The sequence below is a fragment of the Triplophysa dalaica genome, chromosome 19 (genome assembly GCF_015846415.1).
Source record: "Triplophysa dalaica isolate WHDGS20190420 chromosome 19, ASM1584641v1, whole genome shotgun sequence".
NCBI classification, from domain to species: Eukaryota; Metazoa; Chordata; class Actinopteri; order Cypriniformes; family Nemacheilidae; genus Triplophysa; species Triplophysa dalaica.
The window spans coordinates 6333234-6355787 of record NC_079560.1 but is presented as its reverse complement, the minus strand read 5'-3'; the positions used below and the strand labels follow the sequence as shown (position 1 = coordinate 6355787).

Genomic DNA, 22554 nt, shown 5'->3' with positions numbered 1-22554 from the left:
AGTTGTAGTTTCAGTGACATCAGAATTGCATCAGGACAATGTTTTTAAAACTATGCATTAAAGATGCACACAACATTATAGATCAAGAGCAGGGTTTTGTGTGCGGTTGAAGGCTACAAAATAACATTTATGTTGTGTAAACTTGGCGAAGTGATATGGAACTGTAATGTGATCAGCAGACCTGTAACACCTTCATAGCATTTAAGTGAAAGTTAATAAATACCCATAGAACGTTTGTCAACCAATCAGATTGAACCATTCAACAGCACCATGGTATAAAAAGAAATGTTGACACTGTTAGTCACTAACATTATTCGAAACATATTTTTGTACACACACACACAACCACACAAGGAGTACGAGTTATGACAGAATTATGATTTATAGGTCACGTTTTTTACTTTCCGTTTAAGGTAAGCACAAGAAAATTCAAGCCTTACATGTCATAAAAGCCGTTACGCATTGTTTTATTCACTTATGGTAGTTCACGTGTCCAGCAAGCAGTCTTCATGTCATGTGATATAAAGATATTTTCTTCATGCTACTTGTCTAATTTTCCTGCATTAGCGTTGATCGACCCATGATTTTCCTCCTTTTTTTCATTGGTATACAGCCCTCTGACGGCTCGCTCTTTTCAGCTCTTCAAGCTCTTTTAGGATTTTTCCCACGTTTGTGGGCAGGAATAAGTGTTTATCTCGACAGGGTGCATGCATTAAGGAGAGCTAAACTGCCTTGACATGCCTCTGTCAGTGACTTTCAAACCGCTTTATGGGGTTGCGCTGCATGTGTAAAGCGATTTTTCATTCTCTTACAAGACCAAACGTATGTTTGCGGTTGTATGTGGGTCTCGTAGATGGGCACACAAGTGACATTAACAAATGTCTTCCTCTATACCAATTACTGTAGCAGCATGTGGCGTGCACCATGAACTGAGAATGAGGAAAAGTGTTGAAAAGTTTGTGGTGGAACTGAAACAGCACACTAACTAACCGTGCAACTGAATAGTGCAACTCAATAGATGCTTTATAAAAAATTTAAAAAGCTTTTTAGAACATACTTCTAAATTTGTTTCTTTGTTAATCCTACCAGAGGCTGTGTCCAAAACAATATTACTGTAATTATTAACAATTTTATTAGATGGCTACTTTGTATGAATTCATATGATCTTGTTTGTTGATTTTAACATGATCTGCTTTTTCCTGTTGATGGTTAAGTTAAGGGGTGTGGCTTCATTATGACCTCTTTTCTACTAATCATTTATGTTTTTATGTTTTCAAAAATTTTAAGATCAGGCTGGAAGGTCTGAAGTATTCAAGTAGAGGATACCTATACAGATTCATTCCAAATGTACCTAAACACGAAACTATACACTATAAAACTTTGCAGCAGTTTTGCCAGTAATGTGTTGTAGATTTAATGGCGAAATAATGATTTTATTTAGCAGAGTACGAAATGAACATTTGTAAATCTAGCAGTCACATCATCTCCAGGTTTTGGTTTTGGATATATGTACTGCCAATTAAAATTGTATATGTACAATTTCGGAAGAAAAAAGGTACCAAAACGGTCACTAGGATGCTACCCTTTCAAAAAGTACACTGTTGCACCTAAAAAGTGCATATTAGTGCCTTAAAGTTACATATTGTTGCCAAATGTATATAGTCCATATTTATACCGATATGGCAAATATTAGGAACTTTTCAATAGTTGCTGTCCAATGAAAGCCTTTCTACCTGTTTCTGAAAGTGTAGTCCCAATGCAAATGCATTAAGTAAACTTCCATTTTAGTAATCTACATGGTCTGTATACCCTGAATTTAATTAAATGTTGAAAAATTGTGTTGCATTAGCTGATTATAAATACCTCAATTTAAAAAGCAGCAAATATTCATTTTCCCAGTAAACGGAACCGTACGCATAGAAGAAGCTTGTTGCCACCTGGACAATTTGGAATAGGCCATAAATCGCAAAAGCATACAACAGTAGACAGCCCATAATAGACCGAATGCCAACTCTTGATATTTGCTCTTCGCTATCTCATTTTAGAGGGCAACTAATGGCCCACAACAAAAATTCTGTCTCATTGTCTCTGATGGGGTTTCTCTGTCTATTAAAAAGGACAACTGTGAGTGTTTCTTGTCCTCAGGGTAGGAGGCCAGTCGCTTTTACAGAGAGATATTTAAAGCCTGTTAAACATTTAACCCTGGACACAAGGTCGACACATGCACACGCGTATACACATGTGGACTTTGGTAGGACACACTCAGACAAATTGCACCAAATATTAACAAATGCTTCAGGCTGCTATTATGTTGATGTTCTCGGTGGGTTCTATTAGTGGATCTGGCAGCGTGTAAGCATGTGACAGGGTGGGAATAGCTCTTTACTTTAAAGTGTAGCTGTATGTGCTTTTTCATCTGAGACGTCTCTCCCTGCTGTACTTTTAATCTCAACTTTGGGTCCCATTGTGGCGCTTCTCATCACTATAAATATCATGCCCTGAATTCATTGCTATGGGGAGTCATGTTTAATCAGCATCATTATTGGACTGTAACCATGTGTTTCAGTCCCATTATGGTACGTCTAGACGCATTTTGAAGGACGGACAATTATCGAGCACAGAAAGATATTTTCATATTTAATGTGGTGTTAATATGGGTTTATTTGCCGGTGAGCAAAATGACCCCATGAATTATGTGGTCAGTGATGGTTGCCTTGCCAGGTGGAAGAAAGAACAGGCAATAATACTGCATGAGAGGCACTCGCTGTAACATCTTTGACAGTGTCTGAACTGTCACTGTGGGCTAATCTCTATAACTGAAAGATAATTAAGAAATGATAACCAGCCAATTGAAAAGAGAGGATCAGACGCACTCATTTAAATAAATGTCAGATAAAAATTCGGGTCTGAATGCTTATGTTTAAAAACGTTACAACATCAAAATCTAAGCACAATCTAGCAAGGACTATAAAGGACTTCTCAGACTTACTTGTTAGAGATGCTGATGAGTTCATTTTATGCTATTTATTTAAGTGACGTTGAGGGGCTATTCGTAATTTGTATATTACACATTTTTTTAAAGTAACATTCCGTCTCCTCATGTTGCATATTTGTTTGCATTCTAGGTAAAACTATTTGTGATTACTGTTTAATTAATTGATAAAGAGTCGTTTATTTTTCTGTTTGTAGTTTATTAAATACACAGAGCCCATACTAATGTAAATTGTTTTCTGTAAATGTTATAGTATATGAATAATTAACTTCCATATTACCGGGTATTTATTAGGCTATTAATGTTTGAATAAATCCATCCTTCTATTACACGATAATTACACGCAAGAGAATGTGTTAATAGCATCTCCTCTACTCGGATGTACAGCGCAGCTCCCACCCCATGCAGAGGCCCCGCGGAGCCCCATACAACCCGTGATGAACAAGTCTAACGTTACCAGATGTTCACATGTCATCTCGAATTTAGAAGACATCTGACATGTATGCTCATCCTTTTCTCTAGAACAGCTGGTCACTTCCCACCGCATCCGCGTACCGTTGAGCGGCAGCGGGGTAGAGGACAGCCGCCGCGCTCCCTCCGCCCTCCATCACCCTCCGCTATTGGCCAGCGCGCAGCCGGTTCATTATTTTAGTCTCACGGATGCGAGAGACGCACCCGCTCGGCGCTCACTACCACACGCGCTCCGCCCGGATGAAAGAGATGCTGCTACTTTCTCCTGAGTGAGATCCACGTGAAGTCGCAGAAGATCGCAGAACTTCGGGTTTATCGCGACGGGAGAGACCTGTTACTAAAGCCGAGGGAAGCGATGGCACATGCACGAGAGCGTCCGAGCGGCTCCCCGGTTTAGTTGGGGACGCAGACGAGCAGCGCAACGATGATGGGACGCTTTGGAAAGAAGGGACGTTACACTTGCGTTGGCTTTCTCGCGGTCCTCGTTTTCCTGCTGCCCAATGCGATGGCTCGAGGTAAGAGAACTTAAGTCTTTCCACAAATGACATTGATACGATGTACTTTTTTCCACGGTTATCATCTATCCTACAGAGTTCGTGGGCTCCTAAATTGCCATAATGTGCTTGTGAATATTAGGTTTTATCAGTCCATGGGAAGCGCGAGACAGAAATGCGCATTAAACTTAATACACCCATGTACAGGTAATACCCACGGATAAGTTCATCTCATACCATTGGTGCCTGTAGGCAGCACTACGTTTATTTCGCTTAATGCCACAGATAAGCTCAGTGCCAGTGCAGAGAGAGCAACACATTTGCGCACATTATTCCGTAAACGTGTGCATAAAGCAATTGACAGTCTTCAATTGGATTCTTGTCGGCAATTTTGTTAGCATGTGTCCGTATGTATTGCCCCATGTGCGTGACTGCATGTGTGTGCCGCGAGATGCGCAGCGCAACAGGCGTGAAAGCACATTTCCATCCCATTCCCCACGATTCAGTCTTCAAATGTTCTAAATGGGAGAAGTGCCATTTTGTGCGCTATAATAAGTTTCATTTTAATTAAGTAATTTTTAAAGCATATAATTAAAGTCAGCTTCATAACGAATTTGAGACTAATTCTCTGCGCGCAATTATAATAATTTATATGTACAATATGACTTTTTAAGAGCAATGCTGCGTTTCTTGCTGCATGTTTAACAAAAGTATCTGTACAGGAGTCACTGATGCGCACTAAATAGGTGTACAGTGCATGCTGTAGACAAGTACAAAAACTATCATTAAGATGTTCAATTAAGATAGCTAAATTGGAGGTTTATTAACAAGTGTCCAATTACAATGGGTTATTTGCCAATGCTGTTTTTGTCCTTGCATAAAACCTACAGTAAAGGTTTGTTAATTGATGTATTTGCTCGGTTGCCGTTTCTGCAATTTGAGACAAAACACTTATAAATAAACCTGATGCTATGAAGTGGGCAATTTGAGGTTGATAGTCTTGTTACTGGCCGAGTACGCTGTTATTACCCGAGTTACCCCTTAGGGCCACCGTTCATATTGGCAGATCAAGACATTGTTGTTAGCTGGTTGTGAGGGTCATTCATGTTAAATTTTGGAATTTGTCTTCTATGAACATGCTGAACATGTGGTTTCTTTGATATGCTATCATATTAGTTGGATTAAATACTCAAGTTCAATAATAAAGATTTGAGTCAGCATCTCGCTGTATTTGTTGAGCCAGACTCGACCTCCTGATACCAGCATCCTTTATAATAAACCATTTGCAAGTCTATTGTCAAATTAGCCCTCTAAATTTGAACCTCCTTCTTCCCTTAAACTATGGAAATCAGCTTGGCCTAACATTCATAATTAATAAGTTGTTCCCCCAGCATTAAGACCATATTACGTAATGTATGTCTTTTTCTCAGAGAGAGACTGCTTTGTTGCCTCATTTAAGAGAATTCATTAATATGTAAATGAGACCGTGTCATTAAAATATCCAATCGTCCGTCACGTTCACTTACACCACCTCGAGACATTATCTATTGTTTCGCATCCATGTTTGGAAACGTTCCACAACTGTCAGAGCGAGCCTGTTATCGAAAACCATAAACAAACCCAAACTGTTACGGCGTTCGCCACATTGCCTGTGGTCAGAACGTTAATGTCGTTTTCCTTTAATGTATTGTTTGTTTTTTCATAAAGTTGATGTGAGACACAGAATGAAGCTGTAGCCCCGCGGCGGCAGTAGATGGAGATGTAACAGTCTCTGATTCAGTGATAGAGGCAAATGGTAATAAGTTTAAGTAGCTTTTGAAGTCTCCAGAGAGGCTCTCTCATTGCATGCGTTATGAATAAAGCCAGTGGATTTCATCTGAACATAAGGAATGTTTAATTTATAGTCCGGTATCGCTAGACCGCAGCTTACGCCATGCTTTTTGATGCACACTTTAGTTTAAAGAGAAACATTTGCAATGTAGGGCAAAATTCTTTGTGTTTTTGAGTGTGTGTGTGTTACTGTGTGTGTGCATCAGCAGCGACGTGATTTAATATGACTTGTGCAATGGTATATTAATGTGTCATAAATATGTGCAACGATATAACACTGAGCTCATTGGATATTCTCGAGATACATCTGTTAACGCTGATGCATCGTGCTGTCGGCAAGAATCTTGTAACGCCAAGACATACATTTCCCAGAATGCATCAGTGATATCCCCAGAGAAATGTTGAGCTGGTCGTGTTGTGAGAGGTTGTCACGGTGCTGGTTGGTGGAGAGTATTTATGAGAGCACGAAGAGGGCCAGGTCTACTTATCCTCAGGGACCATGGAGCATAGCTGGATCAGAAGTTGCTTGTTAGGTTGATGGAATCCTCTCGTCATTTGTCATAGCTCCAACATGGAAAGCCAGCTTTATCCCTGTGGAAGACCTCAGGAGATGCTGCTTGCTTTTCAAGAGTTGCACATGCGATTTTTGTATTTGTGTGAAAGGGTGTTGTGTGTAATTTGTTGAGGTTTGTGATTTTATATGGGTGATGTTTGCTGACGAAACCGACAAAGGTCACGTTTAATCTCTCGAAAACAACCTTGGCACTCATAAATTTGTCAGAGGGAGGGAGGATCTGAATAACTACATGAATTTTTCACCAGGAGGTCGGCAGGGTTGATCCTGGGGGAGGCTGAGGAATTCTTAGATTTTTATGTGGTCAGATGCATTTCCTTATGAGTGCTTGGGGGTGGATAGATACGTTGTATTTTTTTAGATGTTCATCTTATACTGTAATAGGTGCTCATTGACAGCTCTCTTGACTGACAATGACTACATACCTAAATGTGGGTTCTGAATTCAGAAATTGTCAGCATAACTACCCATAACACCACCAGAACTGCCATGTTTTAGAGCTTGAGTATGTGAAAGAAGTGGAGTGATGGCAATTTGCCCTCAACGCGTTCTACAATCACTCCTCTCCAACTCCACTCCAGGTTTTACATTTCCCACACCTTGTTCCCACACTCCATCGCATAATTTACCTTTATTTTTATACATAGACTAACAAAAGCTTGGAAGCACTCACTCTTTATTTATATTTTCCCACCTTTTGAAATATATGTTAAGTCATCAAAAATATAGAGTAGCGCAATTGTAACTGTATGAAGTGTCTTGCAAAAGCAAAGAAAAAAATATAAACTGGAATATTTAAGCATCTTCAAATTGTTCAAATTTCGCAGGCACAAACCAATGCAAGTCAAAGGCCCACCATTGTTTGGTTACCAACATCCTTTAAAATATCTTCTTTTGTGTTCTGCAGAAGACACAGAGTCATACAGATTTGAAATGACAAGAATTTTCATTATTGGTTGAAATATCTTTTTAATCTTTACTAAGCGTTTCGTATTAAGGCTAATCGCTAATAAATGTACACATTTCTAACATTTAGGAATGAGGTTGTTAATGACTGTCAAAGGTGACATCATCGTAGTGCTGACTGTGTTAGCAACAACACCAACGTTCCAACGCTCCAACTTTCCTAAAACAAACACTCTTCCCACTAGGGAAAACCTAGCACTCCGCTCCACACTCCTCACAGCTCCGCACACTCCACCTGACAGGCCGATAGCAAATTCGCAGTGAAAGCTTAAAACGCAGCTGTCTCGAAAACATTTCTCTGCCTTGCTGTTTCATTTAGTTTTACGGATTTTCACAGAGCCCTTAAAGTATTGGCGCTCGCTTCTCCCAGAACATGCACCCACCTCGCTTCTCTCCTCCTAAGTGGCCTTGTTTCCCGTTTCTCCATTTTCATTTGTATCTCTTCGGAGTGCTTTTGATAGAGCGCTGAACGAAGAGCCTTGAAGATGGCTGTCCTTCCTCCACTGACCCTGGGTTTCACCACCCAGCCATAACCCGCACTATTAACCATGAACCATGAACCCTTAAGAAACAAGTGCTTCCCTTTCTCTTCTCCTGCCCTCCATCTATTTACCTTTTCAGCATGCACACAGACCACTAAAGGTTCTCTAGATGTCCCGAACTGTCTTCTGTATCTTGAGTGCTCTTTCGGTGTAAATATCTGTTTTATATTTCCACTTCGGGTCTAAACCTTTTGCATTGTGCATGGTGGTGTTGTTGTTTTTTAGATGGGAAGAAAAAGAAAAGGACTGACTGGTAGGTGAAAGAAGAAATGTAAAAGAGGTTATTAATAAGTGTAGATACGCAGTGTGTGGGATAGAGGTCAGCTTTAATGGACTTTGGCTATTCTTGAAAAAAAGCTTTTGTGTGCTGGTCCAATAACAATTTCTCTTATTCTAGGATCCAACTGGAATGCAGAAATGATAAATTAACATCCATACACACTCATATCGTAATTATTTTTTTGATGGATAACATGCATCAAACCCTATGCAGTAGTCAAAGAAATGTAAACTAGTTTAATGCGTTCTCCCCTCATTACCTGTCTGTGACAGAGTTTGCTATTGGCCATTGTATTTGAAAAATGATCCGACATGTCTCTTTGGTGTAAATCAATACAGCTCCCAAATATGAATATTTAATGTATTAATAATCAATTGCAACATTGACAGAGATGTAAGAGGCTGTCGGTAATAAAATATAATGCAATTTTACCTCCGAGGTTGTGATAGCCGCGCTGTCAATGAGGAGAGATCTGATTGGGCTGTGGGTGATATTGATCGCAGCGAGACGGGATACATGAGCGAGTGAAAACATGTGTGAGCTAGACTGTCGGAGAAGCTGGCTTTATTTTTTTCATGTGTCACGCGAATGAAATCGTATGCGTGGTATTTCAAATGCAAAACATGGCTTTGACTGGAAATGAATCAATGGCTTTGCACGGCAGTCGCTCACAGCCGGTGAACATGCTGGTTTGGTGCTGGTCCACAAACTTTCCCGGTGAAGCGGTAACACTGAGGACACCAAAATGATGGTCAACGGGGTTGGAATTGAAATGCTGGCCCTCAGCATGTCGGTGTCTTCAAAACAAGCGTGTACATTCAAACATTATGTGTTCTGACGGTGAACCGAAGAAGAACGGAGGTGATAGAGCTCAAAGCTGTGATGACCTGTTATGTTGTAAACAGCAGATTCACTCATTTCTTAGGATGTCTCTGTCTTCGATGTCTGACTTCTAAGGTGAGGTGTACATTTAGTATTCGGAACCCATCACTCATCATCCGTTCAGTTGATTAGAGCATAGCATCTGTCTAATGAAAGCCTTCATTCGCTAATGTGCCCATATACCAGCACGTTTTCCACACAACTTGAATTTCATTAAACCTACAGCCGTTAAATAATGAGCATGTCACTTTCGGATACGTTTTTTTCTCCTCTCTTATTTCACAAACATGTTCATGAGGTCGCTCGTAGGATGTGCACTGTTCCATGACTGAAGAGACCATCACGTTCGCATGTGCATGTATTTTTCATTTGCAACCCCACACACACATACAGGGGTCGTGTACAGTGTAGGGCCCGCCGCACCCGTATGTTGATGTACGGTGTCAGTATGAAAATCTGCCGTTTCTTCACGCTTCCGTGGCTTACTGCTTGTAAAAGAGCCAGAAATATGCACATAGCAGGTGTTTCACTGAAAACACATATATCTGGAAGAAACACTCTCTTTCTCTCACACACACAGATTTTCCACTCAACGAACAATAGGTAATTTTCTTTTTACAACCCTTAAACTCAGTGTGGGTTTAAAATATAGTCCGCATTATGGCTTGGTTGCCTCCCTCTGTGTGACATTGAAAATGTTCATTGGAAGCAAATTGTCTTCAAAAACTCATTTATACAGGGCTGTACATATGCACAGGGCTGTATGTCAACTTTTATTGCACATAGCACTGGTACTACAGAGGTTGAAAATTTTGCAGCACAGGCCTAACAGTAGCACAAGTATAACGTTTTTCAGCATGTATTCATCTTTGTTAATGTTAGTTAATGTCAATGCAATTGTTTATGTTAGTTCACTGTGCAGTAACTAATGTTAACAGATACAACTTCTTATTTTAACAACGTATCAGTAAATGTTGAAATAAACATGCATTAAGATGAATAAATGCTATAAAAGTGTTGTTCATTGTTTGTTTACACAATTTATCGTAAAGGGTTACAGAAATCACTTTGTATAGCAGGTCATGGTAATAACCTGTTGAAATTACCTTTTTTCATTATTTGATGTGATCTCATAATAGAATGCTTAGCTTCGCAATGTTTGCAACTGACGTCCCAAAATGCTATCAAGACTATAGCTTGCATGATACCAGACGGGTTGAAGCAGGTGTTTCATTAGATTTTTGGAAGGTGGAATTGTGTTTGTGACTACACTAAAAACATTATTGCTGTCTTAACACAAGATGAAGGCATTACTTTAGATTTTTGCACATTAAGTGCTGCCATTTTCTTTTTTTGTCTTAGCATTGCTAATCCTATGGTGCAAAAAACATATGAGATATTAAATATGACTCAATATGGTTCAATTAAAACAGTTGTTACTTTTACTATTGCTACTATTACTTTTGTCATGACAATCAACATGGCTTCTGTTTTGTGTCGACAAAACATTTCAGAGTATTTAAAACATTGCCTTCCTGAGAGAATAGAGCACCTAAAAATGAAAATGATTTTAACCAAACAATGGTAGTTCCCATTGACTTGGCCTTGATAAATGCCATTGTTTGGTTTCCAACATTCTTAAAAAAAAATGTGTTATGAGGAAAAATTTTCAAGAGGGTGAGTATATGACAGAATTTACATTATTTGGGTGAACTATTACTTTAAGAGAGTCCTGTGTGTATATATTTACCTTAAAGGGCCAGTGCACCCAAAAGTCGTTACCAGTCATTTCTAACCTGTCTTACTTTCACTCATAGAATTTACTAATAGAATTTACATTAAGATAATTTTGCACACCATTTTAAGGATCTCATCCGCTTAACACATGCATTTGGCACTATGATTTTGTGACTTTTTGAACCCGACCCTCCAATAACTGTCTGCACCTAGAGCGCTCTCATGATATCTTGCATTCTCACTTTCATTCTATCTTTGTCCGTCTCCCCTCCGCACACATTATTCTTTAAAATTCCACTTCCATAACTTTCTGATCGTTTTCCAGTCCAGACCCTTTTTTTCACAGATTGCAGCTTTCTCCCCCACTTTTGACAATTGAGAGGGGCAAGAAAGAGAAGCTCTTTCAGGAATCTTACATTGAGGTAAGAAAAGGCAGAAGACAGCTGCAGTATGATAATCTGGCTTTAATAAATGAAATCACGACCCCGAAATGGCTGGCTGACTGTGGCCGGTGCGCCCGAGGTCAGCGCAGTCTTTAATTTCCCAATCAGGAGGGCCGCAGTCTGACAGGATCCCTCTCGTTGAGAAATCTCACCTGCTTTAAGCCGTTCCTTCCGCCCGCTCATGTAATTCCATTCCGTTCCGCGATTTACATGTAAATGAGAGAAAATGACTATTCATTCAGAGGTGAAATTGGGAACGTGCATGCTAATGCTAATAGATCGCCATCAGAATCTTTGTTCGCCGTCACCCAGCAGCATACGAGCGCACCGCGTGTGAGTGTTCCGGCAATGCGGCGGAAGCGAGGAAATTGAAAACCATTAAAAGGTTGCTTTTTAACACAAAAAACGATACGGAAAATGACCCTGGGGAAAACGGGACATCACTCGGCTAATCATTACCCACAATTTCCCACTCTCCGACTCTGCGGCACATCAGGTAACGCTTCTTGAGAATGATACAAGTGATTGCGGTCGCTTCATCCCTAAAACATCACTGCTGTCTAATCATGCTGCTTGCATGCAATAAGCACGCTTAATGCGTGTTTCCGTTTCAGCAAGGTGTTTGTGCGTATATAGCGGTGTTTATCCATTCATACGAGTGCTCTAAGGGAAGCGGCGGTGATCATTGTGTTGAGTAGAGACGTCAAGTGCATTTCTCAAAGATCATTTGAATAGCACGGGTCAAAGGTCATGCTACACAAACCAATTAGCTTGCTGTGAGCTCTGCAGCCCACATTGCAGATCTCGACTTAAATGTATATCGACTGCATGGGAAGAAAGAGAATAAGTTTAACATTTACACAGTCTTGCCTTCCACTTAGCCTTTCTCTTTCCCTCCTCTGGCTTTTTAAATATACAGCCTATACTTATATCACATTGTAAATCTGGTATTCAAAATCCAATTTGAAGCTGGAAACAAACAAGAACAAGAAATGTTTAGCAATCTGCATGTTTTTTAGTGCATTGGCCCAGTTAACCATTGCACAGCAGGTCAGAATGTATTTCGCTTCCAGTGAAGCAGATGAGATGCTCCGTGGAACAAGTTGCTCTTTATAATACGAAATTTATACAGAAATATATTAAACTGCAGTTATGTAATATATAATGGTAACATATGGTAAATGGTAATATGTTTGTGTCTTTGAGTGTGTGTGTGTATACAGTATATATAATAAGTATGCTCAGTAAATATAATATGTATACATGTAAATGTACAAATATATGTGTTGGTGTGCGTTTGGACACCTGTACATTTTAATAGGCCTTTAAGTGGCATGCCCTAGCTACCTGGCAGCATCACCAAAATGGTCAACATGCATATTTTATAAGCGCTTTACTACCGAGCGATGAGGTTGCCCTCCATGTCAAAAAGCCATCGGTAGCAGCTCACTGGGCTCTGCACAGCTGTCTGATTGGTAAGAGGCCTGAGCCATGCACGTGCAATAGAGGGTTTCATCAGCAGAGTGCTTCAAAGGCGTCCGAAAACAGGAAGTGTTCGTGTTTAGATTACTCTTTAAATTTCTAAACAGCACACCTGCATCACCCGAGGCCACTGTGACCTTGGCTAGACTGTTGAGGTTTGATGTCTTTGAAACTCGTCGTGCTCACAATACGCCTTATTTTGGACGGAAAATGCATTTGTTTTTTGTTTTGACATCACAGTCATTTCGGTGGACTTGAACAGCATCTGGATGCAAAATAACAGTTTTGAAACTCATCATTTTGGTTTAGGTAAAGATTACTTAAAGGTCCAGTGTATGAAATTTAGCGGAATCTAGCAGTGAGGTTACGAAATTACAAATGTATGGTCTTAATACACCTCTGAAGACATAGTAATGTGTATTATATTGCATTTCCTTCAATAGATCCTCCAAAAAATTACACATTGGACCTTTAAGGAATAATGTTTTATAAATTCAGTGACCCCATACATAAAATTCAAAATTTCTGTCACCACTTAAGATGCTTATTAATTTTGCTTTTCAATATTTTCATTCATTTTTTTACAGCTTTCAGGGAACACACACATTGATCAAATGTTTTCCCAGAACAAATGGATTTCACCGAAGGTTTCACCGAGCATCTTGTGTGCTTCAGGGAATGTTTTTATAAATATTTTCATGACAGACCTATTCTATAATAATTTCTTAAAACAGTCATAATATTTTTTCCTAATTATATGTCTTTGTTTAATTTTCTTTGTTTGTTCCAGATTTAAATGAGATATTCTGCCCCATCTCCCTCTACTGCATGTCACAGATCATGATACACATTTGAGGAAGTGTTCAGAACTTTCAAGCAGTTGTGGGCTTCTTCTACAGTCAAGATGACCTCGTACACGTTGCTAGAATATCCACAAAACATTGTAATTGAACCGGAAAGGTCCTGCACTGCATTTGCCCCGCTCTGAGTCGTCCCCATTCCCCTTTTTCTCTCTTATTTCTCCCAGACACTTCACCCACAACAACCGCTTCAATTGTGATCTTTATAAAAGAAAAAGCAAGAGACCCAAAAATAAAGAGAAAGAGAAAAAGGGATGGAGCGAGTGAGAGTGAGTTGAAAGTAATAGACTGGAAGAATCGATTGCAGAGAGCTACAGCAAAAGGCATTAGAGAGGAATCATGGCCCACACTCAGTCTTCCCCTCAGCTTCTTTCTGTTTTTTTTAGACCTTTCTCCATTCACTCTTCCTCTATATCCTCTCCATCCCTCTCCCATCTTACCAAAAGTTTGTTTCCTTCAAGGGCCAATTAAACGCATTGCCGTATGTCTTTCTGCTCTGTCCAAAATGAATCTATAATCGGGCTATAATTTGACTGTTTCAACTAATCTAGTCCTCAGATAAGCATCTTCACCAGCGCCCATTATTTCAGCACAACCTAATGATGCTTCTTGCAGGCGTGAGAAGTGCTGTTTGTTTATTCTACCCGCAGACCATATCATGTGTACTTTGACATGACAAAAACAATGATTTTTTTTTAAAGGTATTTATAGAGATTGTTAGATTGTTAGACATCTCAGATGTCTCTTTTTTGTGAGCAGGATGTATAATATAAACCACTAACGCACAAAATATTTAGTACTTTTATTAAGTCGGTTTCAAAGCAATATCATAAACAAAAGTTTGCATGCAGATTATTTCTGCTTACAAGCAAAATAATATCAAGTAAATTACTTTAACTAGTTAAAAGTATGTCGAGACAGTATTATTTTGGGTTACCTTGAAAAACTGTTACTTGGCTAATCTTAAATGCGACAAAGTTACACGACCTCTTCAACAAATGGTTTATACAAAAAAAATGAATACACAAAAAAATCTACAAATTGAATTTCCTAAAATAGAGCGCTGCTAATGTTTCTGGACCATGGGAATGCAGCATCTATGGTTGGAGACAGCATAGCAGTTTTAGGTCTTGTTTCAGGAATTGAGCTGATGAGATTTCCCATCACTTTTCTTCATCCCCAAATCTCTCTAGCGGGATGGTCTTTGCAGTTACTAAGATCAGTTTAGATTCAGCATTTGTGCTAAACGACGTCTGTCTGAGTGAGTGTTTCTTGAGTAAAAGAGCCACATGTTTTGCTACATGTGCTGAAATGTCTTACGCAGGAGCTGCTGCCTCATTTATGTACTCGGCGTGTTCAGACGTGGTGAGTAATGTTTTTGAAATTGCCTTGACATGTATGATCTAACTATGCGCAGACTTGATTTGACAATACTGTGGCAGCCATCTTTAAACCTACCCATGGAACTCATGACTTTCACTGCTTGTGCACATCTTTATCCAGAAGCCTATGGGTTCAGCTGCATATCACTGTATCATATTAATATTTCAGAGAGAGTCTTGCTTGTTAGACTTGAGTATTTGTGCGAAACGGGCACACACGCATGCACACAAACCCATGCGCGCACACACACACAGAGTGTGCCTTCTCATTCCCTTACCTCATTTGATCGCTGAAGATTTTAAATTGGTGTCGCTCTCTGAGCTCCATTTAAAGAGAGAGTGATGGGTGTGCAAGCTGCGTGTGCATGTGTTCGTGCCCTATTCGTCCCGCTCTTCCTCGCCTCTCTTAATTCCACATTACGTTAATGGTGTCTTTTTCTTGAGCGCTAGCGCAGGGCGATCCAGGGAAGAGAAGAGGCCAGCTTAATGAAAAGGTAATGACATGCCGTCCACTGTCATAATGGCCAATTATCTCCCTCTTAGATTCCGGCGCATAGAAGTGTTGAGTTCCCACTGTCTGTCTCACCCCGTAGATACTTTAATGAGCACTCAACGTCCCTCTTTTTGTCATTTTTCTAATAATTCAAGTGTTTTTGTCACGGACACGAGCCTGTGTGCTTGTGTGTCACTTAGCAGTGGCGGATGATCTACATAAGGTGTGTTCATGTATTTCTTGTTGAAACAGATCATTGTGGCTGGGCATATCAAAGGAGCCATTTGTTTTTCAAATAGCCACTAAGATTTAGTTACATCACAGCTGTGAACCATGATTTGCTACTTGGTATTCAGTAGCGGGCGGTATAAGAAGGAGATCAGCATTCACAGTTTGGAGACGTTTGATTCATATTTTCATTAGTATTTTTGGTCCGTAGGGTATTCATGTGTCCTGTTAATTAAATATGTATATCTGCTAGATTTAATTTGTCAGTGTGGAAGTAAAGTACACTCACAGGTTTGGACTTATCCAAGGTATTAAAATTGAATCTCATATATAGTTGTATGTATTTTATTATATTTTGCACTGTGGATTTTATGCTTTCCACAATGAAAATATACTTAAAGGGATAGTTCACCATAAAATGTAATATTATTTTTTTATTTATTCACCATCCTGTCTAAATCTATAAAACAACATTGGTTACATCGACTTCCATTGTATACTGTATCTTTTGTGTGTTCACAGATTCTGTCAACAGATGATGACGGGATTTTCATTTTTGGGTGAACTTTCCCTTTAACCACATTAGGTAATATTAAGAGAATTAGACAAGACTTATTCAGCATATAAACACCGAAGTAAACATTAACGTTCTTCCCAAAAACACAATGCCTCTAGGTGTTTGTGTACAGCGTCTTATAAATTCCGTTTCCAAGCGGTGAAAGCCAAAGACGGGGTGGCTCTCAATCACGTTGTTTTCTCGCGTGTCTCCTTGAATGCATATGAATTCATGTTTGTCTTCGAAAGTGAATGAATGTTTACACATGGCGCTGCTGGTAAACTGTTGTTTTTATGGCTCTCCGCTCTCAGTGCAGTCGCAGTCAAACCTTCCCCTCCGGCTGCTGTGTTATTACACTGCGGCGACTGCCAGCGCATCCTCATACATCCCAGCACAAGGCTGAGAATTGAGTTTAACCACATCAGGCCATTAAAACACACCTATAACTGACTAATAGTGGCCATTACAAGTATCCTTTGGACGAGTAAAATAATAGCGTCTATAAATCAGGTGTTACAGTGACATTCTGTGCCCGTGGCGGGCAAAAAAGCAGCAAGAAATAGTGGGGAATAATAATCATTGGTCTTTGTAAATACAAGCCAGTCCCAATTTCTCCCACGTTTGATTACTTTACAAGTTGTAATGCCTTCAGGCCTAATAATAATAATTAATCAGGCCGTTTACAGACTGGCAAACATAGTGTCTGTGATCCCCTTGTGTGGCGGGAACGGAGAATATAAAGCTCTCCGTCGGCTCGCACCATATGCGATGGAAAGAGGCAACGAGATCTCTGCGATTTTAAATGAAACTTCCTCGGCCGCAGAGAAGTCAATACTGCCCGTAGCTCGTCTCATTCCGCGTCACGCCGATGCAATTTACAGAGTCAATTTAAATGTCAGAGGCACACAGCTTGGCCAAAACCACTCCGGTAATGTCATTAGCATCGAGTGAGCAACCGCAGTGCATCTCAACGGTACGGGGAAGGTGAGGGACGTGACCCAGCTCCAGGTGTCTTCCGGGCCTGTCGTTCTTTCCGCTGGCTGTTTTTTTTTGCCTTGGAGGGAAGGAGGAGAGGTCAGGATTCGGGAAGTTGTCTGAGGGTAGTTAGATTGGGTTGGATGGCCTCTGACATAATGGGGGAAATAGTGAAGTGAACATGGTGCATGTAATTGCTTGTTATGAAACACCAGGAACTTGGGACTGACAGCAAAAGTGCCAAACTGGGATAGTTTGCCACCAAGATTACTACAACGTGTGTGCATATAATCAAATAAATAGCAGTGAAATGTGTAGGCGCACTTGAATGAACGTATTACATCAAGACTTTATTTACAAAACTTAATTATATGAAAGAATAGCTTACAAAAAATGTCCAGTATTCAGAAGAACCTCAGGTATAGTTTTCCATTCCATTCCATTCCATTTTCTACCGCTTATCCGAACTACCTCGGGTCACGGGGAGCCTGTGCCAATAAGTATAGTTTTATCTACAAAAATTATATTTTCTTATACTGTGCTATATTTTATACTTTATCATGTTTTAAAAATGTATTCAACACATATTGTTTAATGACACTTAAGTTTTTCATGCAACTTTCTTGTAATTGTTTGACAACTTTCTTTTCATTTTAAATCAATTTTAAATTAGCTTTTATTTTTAGATTTGTAGCCAATTTGTATGTGGTTATTATAGTAAACTAAAAAAACCTTGATCCTGACAATATTATACAGATGTTATCACAATATTAGCATGATATCTATTTAACTTTTACTAAACAAATAATGCTATTAGTCAAATTCACCTTTAATTTCGTTGATTTAGTTTTCACAAAATCAACATATCACACTTAAAATTCGAGTTTAGGGATTAGAAATCGAGTTTGAAACCATTATAGCTCTTAAGGCAGAAAGTTAAACGGGTGCTGAAATATTTACGATATAATCATATTTTTTATACAATTACCATGTTTTTTATATATCCCTGTTATTGGATATCACGGTATATTGCCACACACCTTGTTTAAACTCTTATTTAGAAAAATGTCACTGTAATAATTATGCGGATGTGACTAGGTGTTTAAAACTTTTTACTGTTAGTATACATGCACAAAAATGGGGGGGGGTTCTTTTAGAAGCATTGCTTTGATGCCTCTCGCCATACCTTGATTTTTTCCACCACTCCTTCCAGTCTTTTTATCTCTTTCCTCAGACAATCTCTCTCTCTGTGTTTTCCCCTTTCTCATCTTCTTCAGCTAGTTCTACATTAACCTCTCTATAGTGTTTCTGGAATGAGGGCTGGGACTGGGGAAGTGCCATATCTCCCCAGGCTTCTCTGGTATTCTGCCTTGAGTACTCAGCTACTATACCCAGAGACGCAGCCCTCGTGTGGGGAAAAGACCTTTGATCTTCTGAGTTCTCTCCCTGGATATACTGCTTACCATGTCAGACCCCTTGAAGTTTTGGAGGGCTGGTATTACGAGAAGCAAGGCAAATATGGGTTGGGTTTAAAAGCTCCAGAGTTTCCAGTTTAACTTGTTAAATTTTGTTCTGTCTGTGTTTCCTCATATTTCATCTTTAAATTCAGTGCAAGGGACACAGTGACCAAGTTCAGTGCTGCAGCTTAGTGGTTAAAGATCTGAGCAGCTGGAGGTTTGAACCTTGAAAAAATTAAGAATTTGTCACCACTATGCTCCTTAATCACCCTGTTGCCATTCAAATACAATTCAATGAAGCGAGAACACACTTTAGTCTCCAGCACACTGGTAGATCATCCATCACTTAGCATTCGCCATCTACTTCCCTTCAACCTTAATGAACCTCTTCTCAGCCCTTAAATTGTTTGCGGTTTTAGTATCCAAAACAGACTAATTTGAATGTAGTGGTGAAAGAGGGTGTTTGCCGCTTCTCACATGATCCGCTGATGAAACGATCATTTGTTAGGGTCTGATTAAAGCCAGTTTAGAGCCGGAGGGTGGTGAGTGGCTCTTGTGATGAGGGCTTTAGGTCTTTGGGTGAGGCCTTTAGTAATTGATGCTGTCTTTGTAGTGTAATACTTTAATCTTTGTCGGCTTGTTTCTAGCCTGTTATAGCCCACTAGCGCTCACCGATCTTGCACACCGCTTCCGAAATGGATCTCACAGGCTGTGCATCATTCATATTTTTACATGTCGCTGTGGTTATATCCACAGCCCCTGGGTAAGAAACATTTCACAGCAAGGGATCCATTAGGTTATTGGTTTGCAGCCTTGGTCGGCTATATGGTATAAATATTTAAAAAGAAAGAACAGCAGGGAATGATATTAATGCAATGTCAAAAGGCAGATACAGGTATACGTTTCATATCCCATTTCGCATTTGCTCCGTAGGCTATCCTTAACATAGCCAACAAGGTACAGGCACTGACCCAGCTATGAAGTTGAATATGTTGACTTTAACTTTGATAAATCTCGGCAAGCCGAGTGAGGTTTGTTTCTACATCATGTTTTCAAAGACTTTTATCCAAAGGTTAGTTTAACACTGTATTGTACCTCAGGCAGTAGTTCCCAAAAGCTTGCCTCAAGCATCTTGGGGAGAACTTGAAGTTCTCGGGAGGTTTTTACCTCACATTTGGCCGTGGTCTATTTAGTCCCTTCTCCATCTCCCAACGCACCTTTCTGTACTCTCGTTTATTATTTATTAGGTGAATACCTGACATCACGTACCTTGTGAGAACCGCTCTGAGGAGAAATTCTTTGTCTTTTTGGGGGGATTACTGTACGTACACCTCGGTTTTATTTTGGAATACAGACTGTTCTCAAATGAACAGAAGTTAACTCAAGCTGAAAGTTGGTTCAACTTTTCGCAATAGGAATTGACAGTATATCTAGTTACAGCTTGAAGCAAGTCCTTCCCGACTTTCCCAAATTTCTGTCGTGCTTTTTGACTGAGACTAAAGATGTTCCATCAGCCTCAGTTCTTTGTTCACCGTTTGGTTTTAGAGAAGAAAGTGACGAACATGCTGTTTGACGGCTCAGTTTTGTAACCTTTAAAAGCAGTCTAAGAATAAATGTCCCGATAAACACTTTGTGATGGCTCACTGCTTGTTTTTACCTCTAAAACCAGACAGCCTTACTGCGTGGAAAGGCCAGTGCACTTCCATGTGGTGTAATTACACAGCTTATTTCCAAATTTATGTGTCTCTTTGTTTTTGTAAAAAACAGGAAATCTGATATAACATGGAAACGCAAAACATTGAATTTGTCATTTGCTTAGCAAGACAAGCATGATGCTAAATAGAAGTTTATCTTTGTGATTTGTGGTCGGTGAGTGATTTTATTTTCTTCCACACAGGAGAAGATTTGAATCCTATTTTATTTCACTTTTGGGGTGGCCCACATGCTACGTGTGCAAAACTTGGCAGAATATCCACGGCAACTGAAACGCAAAGGCACAGAATTGCATACATCCCCCAGACTTGTGTGCCTATTTGTTTAATATTTTGGCCATTTTAAGCAATTGAATGTAATACACTTTTTACAATCATTATGTTACAAGCCAGATTTGAACCTGCACCCGAGACCTTACCATGCATTTCTGCAACTTGCTTTTTGCGTGTGTTTCATCTAAGACATTATCATACATCTCTCTCTGACAAACACACACTGCCGTTCTTATGGTCAATCCCTGAACCACCGTATTGATTTTCATCAGATGTTGGGCCCTCCAGTGTCAGGTAGGGAGCTGAGATGTTGTTATTTTTATGTTGAGATCGATGGTCTCTCATCATCCCCGAACTTCTATTTATTTTGTTACTCTAATCTGTCTTTTTGACCTCATGCAAGCTTGGCCTTGACTATAGAACGAGTGTTTTTGTTCATTTCGTATTTTTTCTCTGTCAAGATGAGCTTCATGTGTATCGAATCCAGTCTGATGCTTCACCGCCCATTAGCGCAGACGTGGATGCGCAGTTATCTTACTCCTCATGTGGTCTTTGGATGTTCGCTGCGGATGTGCTATTGAAACATTTATACTCGAGATGTTTTAGAATGAAGCGGACCGGTGTGCCGTGTTACGTGTTGTGTACTTAATGCCCAACGGCTTGCGCAACCCATTGCTAAGCTTGTACTGCTCGCGTACGCGGTTTGCCTGCGGATGTAGTCAATATCTGTCTTGTTTAAAAGTTTGTGTTATATGCGTGTGCATGGGTCAAACGGGGCTATAAAATAAATTTCCTATATACTCCGGCCCATAAGGAAGAATGTTTTTTAATATATCAATTCTTTCCTCTTGACAGCAGTGGGGTTAAATTGAGAGCACAAGGAACATTTTGCTTGATTCTTTTGCATCACATATGTTTCTCCTGTGAAAAAGAAAGACTTATCAACGTCGCCACAAACTTTTCTCCTATTTGCCAAGATACCAAGTCTGCAGACAAAGATTATCAAAGGTTTCAATATAAGTAGTTACTAAATTAATTTCAAAGATCCATACTTTATATGCATGTTAACAGTTGTCTCATTTGATCTTCCTTGAAATATACCCCGCACCACCCTCGGCATACCCCCCTGCTCTTTCTTATCACATCATTCCTCCATTTTACCTTTCACCTCTTTTCTTTTAGATGAGGTACAAGCATTGCCTGGATGTCTGCATCACTATGACTTTCACATCCCTGGTTTGGTAGCCCTCCATTCATGTTTCTCTCTCCCTCCTTCTCACGCTTTCTCTACTTGTAGGTGTAGATGCGGGCCAGTGTGAGTGCTCAACGTTTTTTGTTTCCCTGCATGTCCTTTTTCTCTTCTTCATTCCTCTCCGCCTGCACATGGGCCAGAGAGCAGCTTTGTTTATATTTCTTACCCACATCTAGTGCCCAGCAGCCAGTCATATCTGTTTGAAGGCACCGGTATCAGAGGAGACGAAAAGAAGGAAAAAGGTCTTTAGGCTGTTGTACAGTACAGTTTTGGTCAGAATTTGTCAATCCGAGACCAATTTAAGCAATCGTGAAAGATTTATTCTGTCGCAGGGCAAACTTTGATCACTTAACATGGTCAACAGTTTCAGATGATTTGCATTCATAATGATTTTTTTTGCCTTATTTGACCTTTTTATATAAAAGACTATTGATGTTTCCTAATCTTCCTTGACTGTTACCCAAGATCATACAATCTGGCAAGCAGAAAAGACAACAGAAAGAACGGAAAGATCTCATTCTATGTGTTGTGTGTATGAATGGCCATATGTGTTTATGCATATTAATATTTGAGGTAATAATTCTTGTGCAATTTCAAGCATTTTATCTACCCAAAGGAAATTAAAGACTTTTTTCTATCCTTTTTGTAGTTCTCGTTCTAGTCTGCAAAATAT

General features: G+C 39.7%; 1 protein-coding gene across 2 annotated transcripts in view; it reads left to right on the top strand.

The window, feature by feature from the left end:
• The window catches only part of unc5da (unc-5 netrin receptor Da), a 156050-nt gene that overhangs the window by 5711 nt on the left and 127785 nt on the right, over positions 1–22554 (top strand). Inside the window, exon 2 of one of the 2 annotated variants that reach the window (XM_056732053.1) lies at positions 3520–3978. The exons of the other annotated variant lie outside the window; for it this stretch is intronic. Coding sequence (XP_056588031.1) covers positions 3888–3978 — 91 coding nt within the window. The 5' untranslated portion in view covers positions 3520–3887. The remainder of the gene's footprint in view (positions 1–3519; positions 3979–22554) is intronic. 2 annotated transcript variants of the gene reach the window in all.